General features: G+C 35.9%; 2 protein-coding genes across 6 annotated transcripts in view; one reads left to right on the plus strand and one right to left on the minus strand.

The window, feature by feature from the left end:
* Positions 1-1366: 1366 nt before the first annotated feature.
* Positions 1367-3277, plus strand: LOC121974324. Its single transcript, XM_042525327.1, has one exon. It carries the CDS (start codon positions 2025-2027, stop codon positions 2976-2978), a length of 954 nt encoding a protein of 317 aa, XP_042381261.1. The 5' UTR covers positions 1367-2024; the 3' UTR covers positions 2979-3277.
* Positions 3278-5629: 2352 nt separating this feature from the next.
* LOC121974325 (probable LRR receptor-like serine/threonine-protein kinase At1g06840) overlaps positions 5630-20180 on the minus strand; it is a 55850-nt gene continuing 41299 nt past the window's right edge. For all 5 annotated transcript variants that reach the window (XM_042525330.1, XM_042525332.1, XM_042525328.1 and 2 more), the window contains exons 18-21: positions 20111-20162; positions 15760-16010; positions 8381-8515; positions 5630-6326 (exon numbers count right to left, since the gene is read on the minus strand). In XM_042525330.1, coding sequence (XP_042381264.1) covers positions 5922-6326; positions 8381-8515; positions 15760-16010; positions 20111-20162 — 843 coding nt within the window. In that variant the 3' untranslated portion in view covers positions 5630-5921. The remainder of the gene's footprint in view (positions 6327-8380; positions 8516-15759; positions 16011-20110; positions 20163-20180) is intronic.

Here is a 20180-nt window from a genome sequence, read left to right on the forward strand (position 1 = left end):
ATATCCTGCCCGTCTGTGATGCGCATTCGTGACTGAGTGGTCGAGATGTCAGGATCACATTTGCATGCCTCGAGTACATTCATTTTAGGGTGGTCGGATCACTTCCGACAGCCCTGACTACTCAGTAGCGGATGTACGTGCAAACGAGCATGATATCAAATTCCTAGATAGAGGAGTAATATCTTGCCCGTTTATCAGCTCACGAAGCGCACTTGCGACTGAGTGGTTAAGGCGCCCTGATCACATCTAGGCGTCCTAAGTGCATTCACTTTGGGACACCCGTATCACTTTTGGGAGCCTCGACTGTTTAGTCGTGAACAAGTAGGATATCAAATTCTTATATAAAGGAGTGATATCTTGCCCAATCACTCGGGCACTTGGATCACATAGAACGATTATATTGGATGCCTCCCTTGTAAGCCTACCATGATAGAGGAGGGCAATAGGGCTCATATGGGTGTGCCCTCCTCTATCACGCATGATGAACATACTAGAGACACGTAACTAAAAGGACCAAACTTCTGGACCTATCGTACTCGTGTATTTTATATATATATATTCTTTTTTTTTTGATTTTTTTTTTAAAATTAGTTATGTTAATAAGATTTTACCAATCGTATTTATTTAGGTGTTAGTTATAATATTAAGAAAAAAGAATTATTTTATATGCAGGCTAAAAATAAATAAATCCAGCGCATAATAAGCATCGGGGAGTTCTCCTAGAATGCTTTTAATCGCACTGAAATTGTATCTACGCCCAAGAATACCTTAGCAAGCGACAGGAAATGAGCAGGGTCCCGCAGCTGGTGGTGCTACCGTTAACGCACGCGGTACAAAAGTACGTTAGTTTTGTATGACTGTCGTGCCTGCTCACGGTGAGCTGGCCCCTCCCTTTCTTCCGTAAGATCTTGATCGGACGGATGAGAATAAGTCACTAAATGCCCCGGGTCGCTGTCCGGTCAAAGTAGAATTTTTCAGTTACCACCCGCAAAATCCACGAAATTGCGAAACGGAAAGGCGTGGAATCGGTCACGGGAATCAGAACGTTGGTGAAAGCCGGAAAGGGACTCGAAATGCAAAAGAAGAAGACAATAATTAAACAAGGGAGGGTGTTTCGGGAATTTTAAAAATACCAGTGGGCTGTCCAGCAGATTTATCAACTATCTCTGGCCTTTCCATTTTTTCTTTCCAAAATTTCTCTATCAAATAATACTAATGTATAAGGTATTTAAGAAAATCATGAAAGAAAGTGCATTATATTGTAAAAATATAGTGCCATAGGTAAAAACTAAAACTTAGTAGGGGCCTTTTGAAAATATGCCGGATTTTATACATGTCTCGACTCTCCCGTACTTATTTTATTTATTGTTTATTTTTTCTTCACTCCTCTTCTCTCATCTCCGCCCTCTCTCTCCCCCATCGTCGATAGTACTACCAAAAGTAGAAATTCCCAGTGTCGCAGGCATTTTGGGATTCCGCGGAGGCCTTATCTCCGTCGGATTGGAGTGCATTTGCCGTTGTAGTTGTTCGTGGCAGCGCGGTATTCGATACGTAGCCGTTTCAGCTCGTCCGGAGCTGTATCTTGACGCTGGGAAATCGGTTGCCTTTCCCGGTGAAGTTTCCTTGAAGGTTTAGCGCGATCTACATTTGTTTTATTCCTATTCGAGTTGTTTCTCTGGGAATTTCTTCTCCTTCTTGGCATTGCAAGGTCGGATTTTTTCTGGCATGTACATTGCGGTCTCCTGTACGCAAGGGTCCTTCCAAAAATGGGACTTTTGAGGCGTGTCTAACATTTTGAGTCGAAGAGTCTCAGGGAGCAGTGACATTGTTGAAATTTGAGACAACCTCCTCTGTGCCATGGTCTTCAGTATGCTTCAGGTACTCTAGCCGCTTTCGATCTCAGATTCTGTTGTTTTGAATGCGATTAGAAAGTTGGGATCTTTCTTGAGGAGGATCATATTTCCGAATTCTGGGTTTCCTTAGATCCTTGTAATCTTGATTGTGATATTGAACCACTAAAATCCATGGAGTCCCTTGGCCGTTGCATTACTCTCCTTGTGCTTCTCGGGGTGTTGTTATTCACAGGCCACTGTGAGGCCCAGTCACCAGGTTCAGCTACAGGTGATGCAAGATCGTTAGATACTCTCCTTCAGGACTATGCTTACCGTGCACTTGTTCATCCCCGCACTGGATTTGTATATGATGGCACTGTCCCTTCCAATCTCACCGGCATTAGGATTGCAGCAATAAGGCTTAGAAGTGGGAGCCTGAGAAAGAGAGGAGTTGATAGCTACAAGGAATTTGACATCCCATCTGACATTGTTGTTCAGCCTTATGTAAAAAGGTTGGTTCTGGTTTACCAGAATCTGGGCAACTGGTCTTCATTCTACTACCCTCTTCCTGGTTATACCTACTTGACTCCTGTGCTTGGTCTCCTTGCCTATGATGCCACAAATCTCTCTGCTACCAACTTGCCTAAATTAGATTTTGCAGCTACAAACTTACCCGTATCTATTAATTTCTCAAATGTTGTTGTTCCTGTGCCTAGTGGTGTAATTGCCAGATGTGTGTGGTTTGGTCTAAATGGCTCACCAGATTTCAGAGATTCGGAGTCAGGAAGTATATGCACCGTGTTCCGCCAAGGTCACTTCTCCATTGTGGTCAATTCTAGTGAGATTGTTCTTCCTCCTGCACCAAGTGAAGGTCCAGGGCTGTCTCTAAATCCTGTTGTTTCTAGGAGTAACAAGTCCAAGCTATGGAAGATAATTGTCTCTGTGATTGGAGGGATTGCATTGGTTCTCTTGGCTTTACTTACATTTTTTGTGCTCAAGTATACTCGAAACAAAAAGGTGGCAAAGATGGAGCAGCATGCAGATGCAGGAGTATCCTTGCATACTGCAAGTGTTGGAAATGCTCGGGTCCCTGTGGCTTCTGGTCTAAGGACACAACCGATCCTTGAGAATGAACTTGTCGCTTAACTTCAAAGATCGAGAGCAAAATACAAGAAGATTGTCGTTCGGGTGTTTTTGTATGAACAAGACCAGCAGAAAACCATTGCAAATGTTACATGATATGGTTTAGGTTTTGCATTCAGCACCTACAATATAGACATTGTTTTTCCATATTTTATTTTTTTACGCCCAGATTTTTCACAGTTCTATAGTCTGCCCGAAGAATTGGCCTTGTTAGTAACTGTAACTGTTTCAAAATTTCATTTGTTGGTTATGTTCTGAGGGATGTTGCTAATAAAAGTTATAAAGCTGAGATTATTCATCCAGTCTTGCTTGTTCTTGTTTTACATACTGGTGCCTTGTTCTACATAACTACATTATCTATCAATGTGTTTCTTAATCTGAGATTCAAAGCATGGCAGTCCATATTGTGAAGCTACTATAAAATTAATCAGAAGCTCCACTTTATTACCATTTAAAAAATTGATTCTGTCACCATTCAAAATTTAAGTGTCTGCAACTCCTTCCCCTTGTAGCACACACTTGGTCTACTAGGAATTTTAGTTGAAAGCGAGTGTCCAGTGCCAAGATCACAGAACTGTTTTGAGATGCAAAAAAACGACAGCATTATGAGAAGCAAGAAACCATCACTTTGGTTGCTGAGAGGAAACAAATTAGAGAGAGGAGAATCCAAGATGCATCTGTGCTGTTCACGGGTAGAAGAATATTAACGTTACAAAGTGTAAGCCCAAGTACAAAGGAACAAACGACTCACTGTTTTCTAGACACCTTGTCTTCTTCCTTTATGGGGCAGTCTATGGTTTCGGAGGATTCTATGTTGCAGGCATGAGGCTTAAGCGGTAAATTTCACCCTGCCTGTACAGGCACGGCATGAGGCTTAAGCCTCACTGTGACATCATTAGCACTCGGTGATTGCTTTCAGAAAAGAGTTAATGGGACTGCAAAAGTAGCTAAATAAGAACACTTCTCAGCTTTAATGAATGACCAGATCTTCCGAATGAAAATGACCTTAGAATTTACAGATCTTCTTTCTCAATTTTAATCCCTACTAATGTTGTTTGGTTATTGTTATGTGATCGTTTGAGATCAATGAAAAGCCAATCCAATTAAGAATTGTTTATTATAATAGAAAAGCAAGTTGGATCTCATCTTGATGAACTTAATTTTGTCAATTTCGTTAAAAAGGCAGGCTGAAAACTCAACCCTTCTTATAAATCTCTATAACTATAGATGCATAGGAGCAATAAACATAATAGCTGTCCTTGTTTCAAACAAAAATGTTTAAGTAATTTAACGACAGGATGCTTTGTCTAGTTGAGAAGAGATACTATGGTTTGAATCCTAATGATGGGATCTACCAAAGCAGGGTTTGCTCCTTGTTAAAGGTTAATACAAATCTTAATAGTTGAACGGCAACATGTCCAGACCGTTGTCTCACTCACCTTTGTCTGAATGAGTCCTTGGATCAAGCTTGTTTGTGAACAAGCAGAGGAGTTTGTTCTAGTCTTGGAAATTGCGGATGTTATGCATGGCTCTGACAAACAAATTTATTTAGCATTTTTTTTTTTCAAAGGACATATTTAATTTTTTGAAATTTTCTAAAAGCGTATTATACTTTGATTTTTTTTTAAACAAAAACGTATCTAATTCCTAAAATATTTTCCATCTATTTCAATCCTAAATTTAAATAAAAATTTAATTTTTAAATAAAAATCTAATTATTTCATCAAAAAATTTCATACAAAAACCATTGATGATTTTAAAAAACTCTTTTTTTTTTTTAAAAAATTACGTCATTAAATTAATCTTCTAATTTTGTTCATATTTTTATTTTAGAAATTTTAAGATATAAACAAGTTAATAAAAATTAAATAATAAAACCCAAGATAATCTTCTAATTTTATTTCACTTTTACCTTTTTTTTAATAATTAAATAATATTTTTTATTAATCTTCTTTTATATATCTATTTTTAAATGAAATTCTAAAATTTAAAATATAAATAAATTTAATGATGTAATTAAAAAAAAAAACCTTTTTACATATCAATGATTTTTATATGATGTTTTAAATAAAATACTTTTTTTTTAAAAAATTTATAATTGATATTTTTTTTTTGAGAATTAGATGTAGCCTTTAATAAAATTAAAATATGATGCATCCTTTAAAAAATCTAAAAAACTAAATGTGCCCGTTGGAAAATGCTCAAGTTTGTTTGTTGTGCTGTAGGCTGCAAAACTCTTGGCTGATGGAAGCCACTTTTTATGGTCCAAGAGATGTACCATTCATATTTACGATCGAATTACGATCATGATCTGACCGTAAATGATTACTCCAACTATAAATACGAATGACATATTCCTTGAATCATAACAAAAAATGATCCAAGAAATATGTGCTCGTGGAAGTTTTCCATGTTGCAACACATGCATCTAATCCGAACAATCTGATTATAGGTTGTCTTCTTTAATATAATAATAATAATAATAATAATAATAATAATTATAAAATAAGAACAAGTTAATGTTCAAATTTTGTAAAAGACATCTTTTAATCCTTACAGGACTGGACGTCCCCAGACAACCTACGAAGAAACCACAAATCGCTCCTCCACTAATTTGAGAAATTTCCAAATAATTCTCAAAATTAAAGGAAACATTAACCAAAACGAATCTATTATAGAGGTCAGCTCGAATTGAAACATGCTCATATTTACAAAAGTACACATAGTGGAAGAGTGTGAATAACATTAGTTTAATAATTATTCTAATCAACTTGCCCTCTGTAGTGGATTTGATGATTTTGTTGAATCTCGTATACATAATCATCAAAATCGCACACTGCTTCCGTTCGTACCTGCATCTGTAGTTTTCACTTTGAAGAAAGGAAAAAAATTTTCTGAAGAAGATACCAAAATAAACATGTATGGATATATTAGCCTGTGGTGATGTCAACGACCTGTAACACTATGGGCGCCTGAACTTTCTGATGACAAAGATGAGCCTGAGACTATCTTACTATCTGTTGCCAGAGCTTCTTGTGAACTACCTGTAACGCTATGGGTTTCGCTGCAGACAGGAGGTTCTGCGCCTGAACTTTCTGATGACAAAGATGAGCCTGAGACTGTCTTACTATCTGTTGCCAGAGCTTCCTGTGAACTATCATCCTCCGCCAACATTTGCAGTACGCGCTCTAGCTCAGCAACCACCTCTGACATTGATGGTCTAGCATCAGTCTCGTCAGAACAACATCGAATTGCTAAAGAACCAAATTTTTCCATGCATTCTGAAGGATAAAATCCCATGCGGTTGTCGACGAGAGTGAACATCAACCCTGATTGACAAGCATTCCTAACCTGCAATAGCAGAATAAATGGAATGAATAATATAGCAAATGTGTGAGAATCATCTTGTGGAACCACAAATGATTCCAGAGTCCAAACTGATTATTGTCTCCTGCAGTTTGCTCTGTTGTGTTAGTGTATGTGGTGTTGGATCAAAGATTAGTGAATATAGGAGAATAACGAGACAAAGCAGTGCAGCCAAATCCCTTACATGGTTTACAAACTCTGAACCGAAGAAAAGAGAACCATCTGTGATTATGGATAAACAACCAAGCTCATTAGAAGGGTTGAATCTCAATTATGGTGGGCACTTATGCACAAGAGTGATCTTTCTAAATGAAGGGAAATAAATATCACAGGAATGGAAATAACTAGTGTGATTTTTCTTCTGTATTTCCATGCTTCCTACCTTTCCCTTCAGTTTTCATTCACTTCTCACTTCAACCTATCTAAACTCAAACTAGGGTCATATTTGACATGGCTCCAGAAATATTTGACTTCTAAGCACTGATGCATTGCTATTCTTAATTCACATTTGAATCAACAAGAAACCAAGCAGTATTCAGGGAGAGTATGTTTTTTAATTTTCAATGGAAATATTGGAATCATATAGGTCACAGTCATAATATCCATTACACTGAAATCCCAAAAAGAAACTTGATATAGATCATTTATTTTTCATCTCAAATCTTCTCAAGATAAAGCATTTATTTCCACATTCTTCAAATTTTTCCCATTCTTCTTTTTGTCCCTTCCCGAGGTCTACATTTTATCTCACCATCCTTTACTTATATTGTGCATGATTTAAGATGAAATTAGTTTTTTTTTTTTTGAGGATTCTAAATTACTAATATCTCTTTTTTTGTTGGGGTCAGAATTAACTTGATCTCTCCTAACATATTCTCTAGAAGAGTAAGATGATTAACCATGCAATCTCCTTCCAGCATGTTTTTCTTTGCAAAGAAGAGGATTGAAACCCGACTCTCCAACACTTCGTCTCTGTCAGTTAAAAATTCAAACTGATGAATAAGTCTGTCCTCATCCTGAGTCATCTTTATTTGAGCAGATGTCACATTATCATACTCTCGTCTCTATGATCCTTGCCTCTTCAATTACAATGGATTTTACTTTGTCTCTCTCCAGATATTAGCCGGCCCCACCTAGTGGAATAAGGCTTAATTATTGTTGTTGCTGTCTCACCAGATATTAACTCTTCATTTTAAGAGCAGATGCCAATTTTCTATTCTATATTTTTCCTCTCTGCAACCTCTCATGAGTTGTCATTTAATCCTATGGCATCTTCAATTTGACATACAATCTAGGAACTTACCAAGTCATTTGAAAATCATTGCCAATTCAATCTTTTGAAGATCTATCTTAAAAGATAGTCATAAATTAGAATCTAATCTCCAGTCTATAACATTGCACTGCCAAGATTCTCAGTCATTGACCTTGTATCTTCATCTGCATCAGAATCTTTTCATTTTGAGAGTTTTCTATTTAATGTAATAAGCTACCATAAATCTAAAATCGGCATGCCACATTGGAAAGGGATCTAAACAACAGTCTTGAGAGCAAGTGCCGAAGACAAATGAGTGTCCTCCAAGGATGCATGGTGTGGGTGAAATTGCATAAACCTGCATCCTCCCATAAGAAATTTGAAGGAAAAACCCCCAACCCTAAACTTGTACCGAGTTCAGAGAAAAAAATATTGTATATGATCTTCAAAAGTGAAATATTAATATTAAGATCATATATATAGAATTCGGACATGGCATGGCATACCCAATGACATAAATCTAGGGTGAAATCAAACATACATATATATATATATATAAACCAATCAATTAACTCAAACAAGCCTACAGAAGAAAAGTTTGATAAAGCTGATAGCTATTCCAGTAAAAAGAACAATAGAAAAAAATGACAAATCTATAGGATCCTCTATAAAACCATAAGCAATAAACATAACATTGTTTTGTATTTGAACAAAGAACAAGCTACTATAGGAAAGAAAGGAAAATAAACTAGAAAAACTCAGAGACATCATATAAAAAGTTATGTACCTCTCTTACAATGTTTTTGCCATGTGAAATTGGCCGCATTCCGGTTAGAAGTTCTAGGAATACAACCCCAAGGCTGTACACATCGCTTTTGTCTGTCAGCTTATGTGTTAGAATATACTCTGGATCAAGGTAACCCTGAAAGTAAATCAAACCAACCTAAGGAACTTGAAAGCATAAGCAATGAGCATGTGGGAAGAAATGATACTAAATCTACATACTACATGAATCCTAATTTACATAAGTGGAAATGAATCTGATATATAAAAGTGGTCTAAGGTGGATATACAAAAGTAATCCATTTGTTGTGTATGATATCTACATGTTCTATCATAGTTTCTAAATTAATATGTATGGTTCACTGTTATTTAACTCCTATTAAATCTTGAATGTATTGCAATGTGTATTTCTTTCCTGTGGCACAGATTGTCAAATTCATATATGTAATTGTTGAAAACCTAATTGTAAATATACAAAGAGATTGGGATGTATATAAGAAATGGTAGTAAGACAATATGAATATACAAGTAGAGGGTAGTATCTTGGGAATTAACCCTAATAATTTCCCCTAAAACATTATAATATCAGAGCTAAGTTCCTTCATGGATCTTAGTCATCCATTCAAGCTTGGTTGAAGCTTCTCCTCAACGTGTCCGAGAGCATGAGTCACAATAGTCGTGTCCACGAACAAAGGTTGTATTGGGATTCACAAGTCGAACTTCCCTTAGCCTTCCAGTGAAGGTCTCAAGTTCTGAGTTAATCGCAACCTCTAATCTTTCCTTTTCCATCGAGAAAATTGCTTTCCACCAAAAATGTTCTCTCTCTCTCTCTCTCTCTCTCTCTCTCTAATATTTAGATCCATTTAAAATTACACCACCTCCTGGGGAACCTCTATTGAATCAAAAAATGTCCCATTGGGTGGTGGGGTGGTTAAGGCATGGAGTATTGCCACATTAGGTCATGGGGTCGAAACTCGGCCATCCAAGCATACCTCTCCCCATGCTTTGGCCACTGTACTAATAACTAGTAGTCACCCATGATTTACCTCCTCCGTGTTGACCTAGGGACGGGTTGGAGGCGGAGCCTTTTGCCATATCTATTGAATCAACAAGTCTCTCAACTTTGAATATTCACTCCTCAGTGTTGCCACTCACTCGCAAAAGTTGGCACTTAGGGAGTTGGTGCTAATGGAACAAACAAAGTCGATTTTCAAATTAAAAATTGTTAGGCCCAAGTTTTTGAATCAAGAAAAATTTTGCCCAAAAATATTCAACCCAACCCACTTCAAATGGAATCAACAACCACTTTTTAGGCTACCATTAAAGCACCTATTAATTTCAAAACCAAAAACTTATGGTAACAAAATGAATTATAATATAATAAATGAAATCTATAACTAAATACATAAAAAACCTACTTATTACAAAATAATTATAAACCAAAACATATAAATATAAATATAATAATCTTACAATACAATAGTCTTTAAGACTAGAGTCATAGGATTCTTAATTTTTAAAGCGTACTCTTTTATTATTATTATTGTTATAAAAAATATTGTTACACATAAATTCATATAGTAAATTACTCTTATTAATTAGTGATGGAGATAGTTAATGGGTGATTTACTATGAAATTTATTATAAATTTACGCAATAAACTTGGGTCAGGTTGGGTTTAGTGGTATCAGGAATTGAATATCCATATTTGACCTAAGATCCAAATCCTTTATAATTTTTGACCAATGAATCAACATAAAACTAAAATAAGCTGAATTTTTTGGTTGAATTGGATATCTATTGATCATCCTTCAACAACAGATTCCTATCTGCTAGTTTCTTCCAATCCACCTCTGCAGGTGGCAATCAATGATCGTCCTCACTATCTTCATCTGGTTTCTCTTGTAATTTCGCATATGAAGCTTCTTTACTTTTGAACTTAGATCATTTCTTAGATGCAACACATGTTGCAAATCTTTTCTTTAAAGAGGTGGTTCAACTGCATGGAGTGCCAAAAACAATTACATCTGGTCAGGATGTAAATTTCTAAGTTATTTCTGGAGGACGTTGTGGAAACTAATGACTAGTAAGCTGCAATACAGTGGTGCATTTCACCCATAAACAGATGGTAAATAGTGAATCTGAACCTGGACAATTTGTTGAGATGTCTAACCAAAGACAACATTAAGCAATGAGATCTGAGTTTGACACAAGCTGACTTTGTTATAATAATTTTGTAAACCAAACCATGGAAATATGTGTGGACGTATTCTAAGTCAAATTACAGACCTTGGTGATGTATCTAACGAGTCACTAGTTATGATGAAATTGCTTTTGCAGAAAATTTGAAGGAAATTAAAGTGCTCAACAAATATTAATTGAGATGAATCAACATTATAAAGAAGCAAAAGATCAACATAGGCAGCTCAAACTTGAAAGAATACTGAGTTGGAGATTTTGTGATGGTGTTCCTACGAAAAGAAAGGTCTACTGCAGACGCATCACAAGTTGAAAAGCAAAAAAGATAGGCCCACATAAGCTACTGCAAAATTTTGGAGAAAATGCTTATAAAGTGGAGCTTCCTCAAGACTTAAACATATCTCCTATATTTAATATACTTCCATGGGAAGCACTAAGATGAGAGATATTAAACCACATTCCGATAAAAGAAACTGCAATTATTGGGATGAAAACCAGATCTGGTTCATACTTTTGCTTTCTTGTGAATGAATTGGGAAACCTGACTGTGAAAATTAATGGATAAGTGAAGAAGAGTCAATTTTTTTCATTAGGTATGATTAAAAAATCGTTTCAAGAATAGACTAGTGCTTGAAGAATTTAACGAGAAGTGAAAGAGTTATGTTTTGGTCGACATGGATTTATAAACCGTTGTTAAATGAGTTCTAGGCAGGTGAAACAGTTCATCAATAAGTTTAGGAACTTTAAATCTATTGAAATTTCCCAGTCTACGAATGTGTAAATTTCCTTTTAAGTTTTTTGTTTTGACAAGGGATTTTTTTAGGAGAAGAAACAAATTTCAGTTTAGGTCCTCCGGAAATAAACAAATAGGATTTCTTCCCAGAATTATCTTGTTCAAAGACTTATCATTTGAGAGGACAAATCTTCCATCAATTTACCTTATTGTATCGGGATTTTCTTTGAGATATTTTCTCTGTTGCTTGCTACTAGTCTCATTTTCTTTGAGATATTTTCTCTGTTGTGTTACACCAGTTTCATTTTCCAATGACAAACAAAATAAGAACACATTCAATTATAACTTAGCAGAAAATTTGAACTTGGCATAAAATGTGACCCGCTACACAAGCTTGGAACATTGCAGTAGTTACATAATGGAGTTAAAAGGGATGACGAAACAAGTGTGCAAGCACTTGGTAACAACAGTTATTTTTAAAAAGGGCATGATTTGTTAAGTGAAACAATTTGAATGAATAGATAGAGATGCTGCAAGCAAAGATCATATAGTCTCATTAGCTGCAAAGAACATAGTTGGAAAAGTTGATAGCAGTAGGTAAAAAAAACTTAAATATCAGCGATATCAAATTGGTAGGATCAAAGAGAATAAAATTGCTAATAAACAATTCTAAAAACTGAAAGAAAAATAAAATAGCAGTACTTGGTGGATGAAATATGAATATTATTCTCCGTTAAATGATATTAACATAATATTGGAATAGAAATTGAGAAAATCAAAGAATGTTGAATCTTATCATATAAAAGGAATAACAATTTCTTCCCAAATATTAATAAATACAAATACTAATGATAAAAAGAGCGGTGCACGAAGCTCCCGCCAATACCAGATCCCGGGGAAGGACATATTGTACACAGTCTTACCCGCTTTATAAGAGGCTTTTGGAGACTCGAACCCATGACCTCTAGGTCACATGGTAGCAATTTTACCGTTATGCCAAGGACAAATACAAATGATAATGAAAAATATTTAAATTAATGAAATTATTAATTAATATAACTATACTTGAACATATAATATTTAAATAATATATAACTGCCAACAAATAAGTATACTAATATAAACTAAAAACTATAATATATCAGGCTTAATACCTGGTCGAGGTCTGTACGGGCACCCAATCTCCATCAATGGTCAAATCCTCTTGTAATCCCTACTCAACATTAATATTGCTTGATTTTAACTAAGATTCTTAGGTTTTTTTTTTTTTTCAGATTTCTCTTGTATGTTTTTTGAGACCTATTATTCTATTGTCCCTCATCTCCTATGGTCCATTCGCATGCCTCAAGTCAATACAGATCCAACTCAGTCAATTTGGATCAGATAGGCTGAGTTTTCCAACCCTAGATAAGAACTATATGTGAGGATAAGCAAGGCTTGCTTGTAAAGGAGAAAACATAAGATCTCTTTGGATTCATTGAAAGAAGAGAACCCAGATCTAAGAATAAGATAAAGGAAAAGAAACGATAAAAGCTCAAAGAATAATTTTGAGGCAAAACTTCCTTGATATCATTGCTATAAGTTATATTATCCAAATCTTATAAACTTGATCTACAGCATTCTTTATTTGGACACTCCTAAAACTAGACCTAATAGAAAATCAACTTATTCTTATACCTAGATCCACGTGGACTCACTCTATCAGTAATAAAATTAACTGTAACTGTAACAATGTATTCTTCAAATAAAATACAAGATGTATATAAGATAAATTAATGCATTACTTCTCTTTATTGTTGTGACATACAGCCCAAGTTGATTGTTGACATGGCAGAGAAGAATATAAGACCACACCCCTCTAGGAAAATGTGTAGAATCTCAAGTACAAATAAGGGAATTAATTGGCTTTCCCAAATTCCTCTTATTACTTCTTCATGGTTAAACCATAAAACTGAATCCCTGGTAGGAACGAAATATATCTCACTAGGAGACCAATCTGATTTTTGATGTGGTTAAAGGATCTTCTCCTCAATAAAGTTGGTGAAGATCCCATCCTAGTTGCAGTAAAAGGGAGAAGAAGACATTGTCAAGCCAGTATATTGGAAGGACTCATCCTAAAAAGGGGAGAGAGGAGAAGAGCACTTGGACCCCTTGGGTCGGGAAACAAAGAAAAGGTTGGTCCAAGGAAGACGTAGGGGATAGCAGGGATTAAAATACCGTGCCGAACCGGTTGAAAAGGGCTAAACATCTTGTTCTGGCCACCGATTGGCACCGGCAAGACCCCGATACTAGGCCCCACAGCAGCAAAGGGGTGTCGTGCGCAGTCACCGCGGAGGGATCACGCGACCCCCGCGTCTGCAGCCACGGAGGGGGTGCGCGGTCCCATGTCGAGGGGGGGGGGGGTCCCGCAGCCAAGCTGGAGTTGCACGAACCCGCAACCGCGACTTTCTTGCATATGTAGGTTTTTTTAATTAAAACTTAGGTAAATTATTTTAATCAACTCCTAGCTATGATAGGGATAATATAAAGAAGTTTTATTAAACATTAATAAAATTATCTAATTAATTTATTTTAATTCTAAAAAAAATATAATAAAATTTTTATTTATTTATCTATCTATTTTCATATTTATTTCTAGATTATTTTTATATTTTAAATATTTATGTTAAACATTTTATTTTTAATTAACATATATATTTAAAAAATACCAAAACTATATCGGCACAGTGCGATACGATACCGAAATCATATCGTTCTGGTTCAAACCAAAACCTTGGCACGGGTCGAGATTTTAAACCATGGGAGATAGGTATATAGGGACATCTCTATGGAAAAACTTAAAAAACACACTTGTCCTAAAGGAGGGTGTGAATTGGATGTTCTTGAACTTTGTAGGGGCTTTTAAGGTAGACTGAATAAGGAGAAGATGGAAGGTACAAAAGGAAGATACGCAAGTGTTGGGTTAACCAAGTGTTTGGTGATGTACTATTAGGGAAAGAAAGATTGCTAGAGTTTTGTTTAATGGGTGGTCCAAGCAATAAAAATGAGACCAAAGGGAGAAAATAAAACCCTTCAGTTTTATTTTTGGTACTAATTGATATGGGAAGAGAAAGAAAATGGGTTGGTTTTTTGTATGGAGAAATGCTAGCAGCAAGGAGGAAGGACAACTGCAATAAAGGAAGGGGATGCTCAATGTAGAAGAGGAGGATAGAAAGGAGTGTTGGAACAAAGTTTCTTTGTTTGGAACAAAGTTTCTTTCTTCTTGATGTTGTGCTTTTGTGTGGTCTTCAAATAGGTCACATAATATCAATAGAACTTTGCATAGTTGTAGCAAGCTGTTGTGTCTTTAGAGAATTGAGATGCTACTAGGTGAAGACGTAATATGGGTGACATGAGTAAGGATAACTGACACAGTACAGTGGACAAGCAATTTTTACCCAGAGAAATGTTGACAATTCTTAAAGAAAAGGAAATTGAAAATTATATTAACTTACAAACTGTTCAATACATAGGATCCAAACTCCTTTTATAAATTGATAATGAGACTTATTCTTCGTAAAAGAAAACTCAGTTTCTTTCAAATAAAACTCTAATTATCCCAATAAAAACTCTAATTAACCTTTTCTAAAAACTAAATAATCATTTTTTAAAGTTCCAATAAATTATAAAAATTAACAATTTGAACAACCGTTAACAATTTTAAATAGAATTAAAATGTTAAGAAGTTACATAATCTGGAAGAATGTCATATCATATTAGATTCATTGAGAACTCAATCTTCTTAGAACATGATAAAGGAAAAGATATGATAAAAGAGAAAGGAATTATTACAAGACAGATCTTGCTTGATATCATTAGCATAAAACATTACACATGTATGGTCAATTATTATAAACTTGGTCTAATTCTTAAAAACTGAGTCTAAAGACTATTTTGCACCAATCTGTAAAATCAAGTTCCGTTAACAAGAAAAAACAGATGATTCTATATGAATATCAAAACTAGTTATAACTTATAATACAGTATAATCTTCTTCAAATTAAATCCAAAATGTAATGAAGATTAAACACATTACTCCTTTTTTACTTCACTGACTGACATGCAACCCAAAATTAAATAATGGTTCATGTGGCAAAGAAGCACATAACAAGGACTTTAATAATGCTATCTCATTAATTTTTATTAATTTATATTCACTTTTTTTTTGATAATCTAGGTGTCCGAGCTTCGCCCAATTAATCGTGGAGGTAAATGACCTTCCCCACTCCTACCGGATAAATCTAGAGCACAACTTACACACACTCATAAACTGACCTCCATAATATTCATCCTAGTTGGGATTCAAACATGGTCCTTCTATCACTTTCCATGCTCTTATAAATCATGAAGCTTAGTTGTGACTATGAATTAAAAGGAGAACAAGAGAATGCTATGTAACAAATCATACTTACCGGAGTGCCCCTTACAACAGTTGATACATAGCCAGGTATGCTTCCATCCTTGTCTGGTAGAGGGGCCAGTCTTGAGAGACCAAAATCAGCTACTTTAGCAATAAATTTAGAGTCCAATAGTATATTGCTTGCTTTAATATCACGATGAAATATTGGAGGATCTGCTTCATTATGCAGATACAAGATGCCCCTAGCTGAACCAAGAGCAATATGCAACCGCTTTGGGAAACTTAAAGATTCTTTTTGTTTCTCTGATTAACAAAGGGCAGTAGTTAGCTAAGAAAAGTACAGTTGGAAAACGTTGATCAACATTTCAACAACAATATCCAGATTTGCATACTATCTGACAAAGCCAATATTTTAAATATAGAGATTAATTTTAAAGTTAAGCAAGAAAATAGTATCTTTGAGGAAGTCATCTCATGATGCCCAAACATATAAATCAAGACAACTACATCTCAATCCTAAATGGTCCTTTCATAAGCACCTACAGGGGCAAGAAAAGAAAAGTGTCATCACATGAATTCTTATTATCTACATGCCTTGCTGGACATTCCAATCAACATCTTCGCTAAAAAACACACATGGTAGCAAAATGTATCACATGGTTCATTTTAGACTTTTGGCAGTTTAGGAGATGATATAATGATAATTAACCATGAATTGTTAGGTCATTCAAGTTCATAAGACTAACAGACACTGTTTACTTGTTTAAGATCATTGCTTCTTTTCCTTTACACCTTTATGCCCTTGTTGGGTGGGTAGTTCATTGCTTATATCCCCATATGCCCTTGTTTGTTGGGCAATAGATAGATTTAGAAGGGAACCTTTAAATATCAAGTGGTAGGAGACATGAGTGAGCAAAGGAAGCTCAGTGAGTTCCTGTGACTGTTAGTTGTCCTCCTGCAACCTGTTGGAGTTATTTTGGTGGCAGCTAGTAGTTGTAGCTTAAGTACTTTTTGGGAGCATTTTGGAGCAGCAATCTAAATTTGCAAGACCAAATTTCTTTAGGATGGATGTTATTGAAGTTTGATTAAGACTAATTAGTGCATTAGAGGGTAGTGAGATTATCTTGGGCTGAACTAATTTGTTCAAGGCTGATTTAGTGAGTATTTACTCCTCCACCAAGTGGTGGCAAACCCTCTCTTACCCTTATTGTAGTAGTCATGATTACTCCAAGAAACACGAGCCCTCCGCTTTTGCTACATCAGGTTTTGGTGCCTCCCTTTCTTCAGCACTATTCTACAAAAAGGTGAAATCTGTCATCCTTTCTTCATCAGCCATGAGTTCACATCTGAATTGTCCTAGGTGATCCTTGATTGTAGCAGCAAAGGAACCTCCTTTATCCACCTGCAACGATCTATGCTTGATTGTGTTGGAGAATTATAGTGTGTGTTTGTAGGTTCTTCTCTCTTCTTTGGATTGGAGGTCCATAAAAGGACACTACTGAAGGGGATAATAAGTGTTGGTTAATGGGCTGTATACAAAAGTGCAGCAGAGAATAGGGCAAATTATGATTAATGGATTGGCCTTATTTACGGAGTGGATGAATCTAAGCAGGTGTTGTGGTACCATTTTCTCTTATAAATCTGTGAATTGAAGGATGGAGGATGGTTAGGAGGGATAATAGTGCGTCGAAGGTGAATTTAAGGGTGTGTTGTTAACTAAAAGGGAGATTTGAGGAAGGGTAGGTTATAGGTATTGGGAGTTGAGAGTTAAGAAGATGGTGGTTTGAAATTGCAGGTGAGGGGACTATGAGGATTACAAATATAATGGTTTTATATTAGAAGTTGAGTTGTGGAGTTGGTGGTAGCTTAAATGAAGAATACAATATTGATATTTATGGAGAATCCGAGTCACATTATTGGCTCTCTCTTTGTATTTGATGGTTTGATATGTTGTTATTTCATGTGGTGTTATTGCATTGTTAGATAGACTATTTTAACTATTTTTGTCGTATATCATATTATGATTCTATTATCCTATTGAGGATGACATGTCAGATAAAAACCAAACCAAAATATAATGGGTATAACACAACATATTATAAGTTCACAACATTAGATAAATTACGTCAAATAATGAATCATCAAGACAAAATACTTCCAGATGATGACATATAGTCATAGGAACTCATATAACAAATAGAGCCTTCGGCAAAATGGATGATCTAGACCATTGTTATATATATATATATAGCGGTTTCTCTCAACTAATTGTTGCTTGCACAAGCAAGAATGAGCTCGAGCTACCTATGATAGTCATTTTTGTGTGTGATGTGCACATGGAGCCACTCCCCACTCCCTATTGCAGCAATTGGAGGGCAAAGAATAACACCCATGAGTGGGTCCAACCACACATATTTGATTACAATAATAAATAGACAGTAGTTGGGTGATATTTTTGCAATGCAGTATTTGTTCATGTTAGATTGCAATGCATGCATTCCAATATTAACTAATTGCATTAGTTTGCCTTAATATTTTTAACCCATTCTACTTTTCCTATGCAATTTTCCTATAAGATTCCTCTTCTCTTGCTACTACTCTAAGGTCTTGAAGAGAGGTGTCTAGGTTGAGGTCAAACCTTGACAGGAGAATTGCTCTGAGGACACTGTGTGCAATTCTGAGGCATTTGGGATTTCCTTGGTTCTTTTTATTTTACATTGCTTATGTAAGAGAGCTAACAGATATACAGTTATATGCTAACATTACTCTCTGCTTGTGATCATGCTTATTAAAGTGATAATGCCAATATGTGTAGTTGTTGTATCGATGTTTCCAACTTAGCAGGTACCAAAGAAATTATCACACGATTATCATGAGTTCCAATTATGTCAATAGCCATGAAGGCTCACTTGGGGCGTGGAAATCATTCTTTTAGAATGCAAGGATCCCGAGCCCACCTTCAACTCCCACTCCACCAAAGACACTACCTTTTACATGGCTACTATGCTGACCGCCAGAGGTTCCTGTCCAACATCCATTCATCCCAAAGCAACTCATTGTATTGGTTCAGGAGCGGCATGACTATATTTTGCTACATTGAGCATTCAATAATGCAGAGGTCCATTACATGGATCCAAGAGAGAGCAATAATGTGTGTCATTCCAATAGTGTAATTAAAAAACACACAAAGTTCTCACTTGTTGTTCTGAGAGGCAATGAAATATGCACCATGAAGGAAAAGTAAAGTTGTTATCAAAGAGGGGAATCAATGGTAATAGAGAGGAGATATATTGAGATGGGAGAGGTTTCTCTGGATTTTCCAGGATAGCTTGGAATGAAAGGGAGGGAGGGAGGTGAGATTTGCATGGTGGAAGTGTGGTAGATGTAGGCTTTGTTTGATAACTTATTTCTAGAAAGGAAGTCTTTTTAGGAAAAATGGATTAGTTTTCTACCATTCAAATATGATGCTAAAGGTTATTAGAAATATTTTCCTGTGCTTGGTGTATAGAGGAAAAAATAATTTCCCCTTCTCTAAGCTTTATTGGTTGAGTAGACTAGGCAGGTCAATTGGCCCAAGCACCTTATCTGGGCCACTCACCCAACCTGTCCGAAATGCTCTAACCGACCGACTTGCTTAGACTAATCAGCTTGATCAAATTCACCTGTTTGACTAAACCACTCAAATTGTCTAAGCTATATGGACTAACCGACCTACTCAGACTAACTGACTCGCCCAGATTGACAACAAAACCACCCAAGTCACCCAACTTGTTTGAACAAGACAAGGACGCAGGGTGGATGGTGAAGAGGAGTTTATTAAAAGAGTGAAGGGCTTACTAATGGTGGAAATCCTTTTGTTCTTTTTCAAGGAAATCATTTTCCTCAAAAAAAATGTCTACATTTTCTATTTGCAAAAAAGAAAATTTTCACAACCTCATGACTTTCCACTTGTACAATGTTTTCCGCAAAACAAATGGAGCCTTAGAGGAAAATCCGAAATGACAATGGTAAGGATGGAGCATATGCTGATGATGAAGGTAATGGTGTATTGAATGGTGAGGATGAACTTGATGACCTTGTCTTCTGCTATATGGTATGATACTTCCCAGTGACCACCTTGCATAATGCACATGCTTGGCAACAGAGGACATCAAAGCTTTCGGAATCCAATATATAGATCACAGCTGAATGTGTGGACTCTGTTAATAATGTGGCTTTCACAATAAAGAACATGTGGAGCATTCTTTACTCAAAGGCTTGCCACACATCACATCAAGAACATCTCATGTCAACAATCCTAAGACATGGACTTTAATATAATGAATATAATGTTTACACAATGCTCTTATCTTATCACAGGAATAGTGAGTAATGCATTTATGAATTTATGAAGGTATGCATACCAGAAAGGTGGTCACGCAGAGTACCATTACACATGAACTCATAGACCAGCATCTGCAAGATACACTCAGT

This window comes from Zingiber officinale, chromosome 4B (assembly GCF_018446385.1).
Source record: "Zingiber officinale cultivar Zhangliang chromosome 4B, Zo_v1.1, whole genome shotgun sequence".
NCBI classification, from domain to species: domain Eukaryota; kingdom Viridiplantae; phylum Streptophyta; class Magnoliopsida; order Zingiberales; family Zingiberaceae; genus Zingiber; species Zingiber officinale.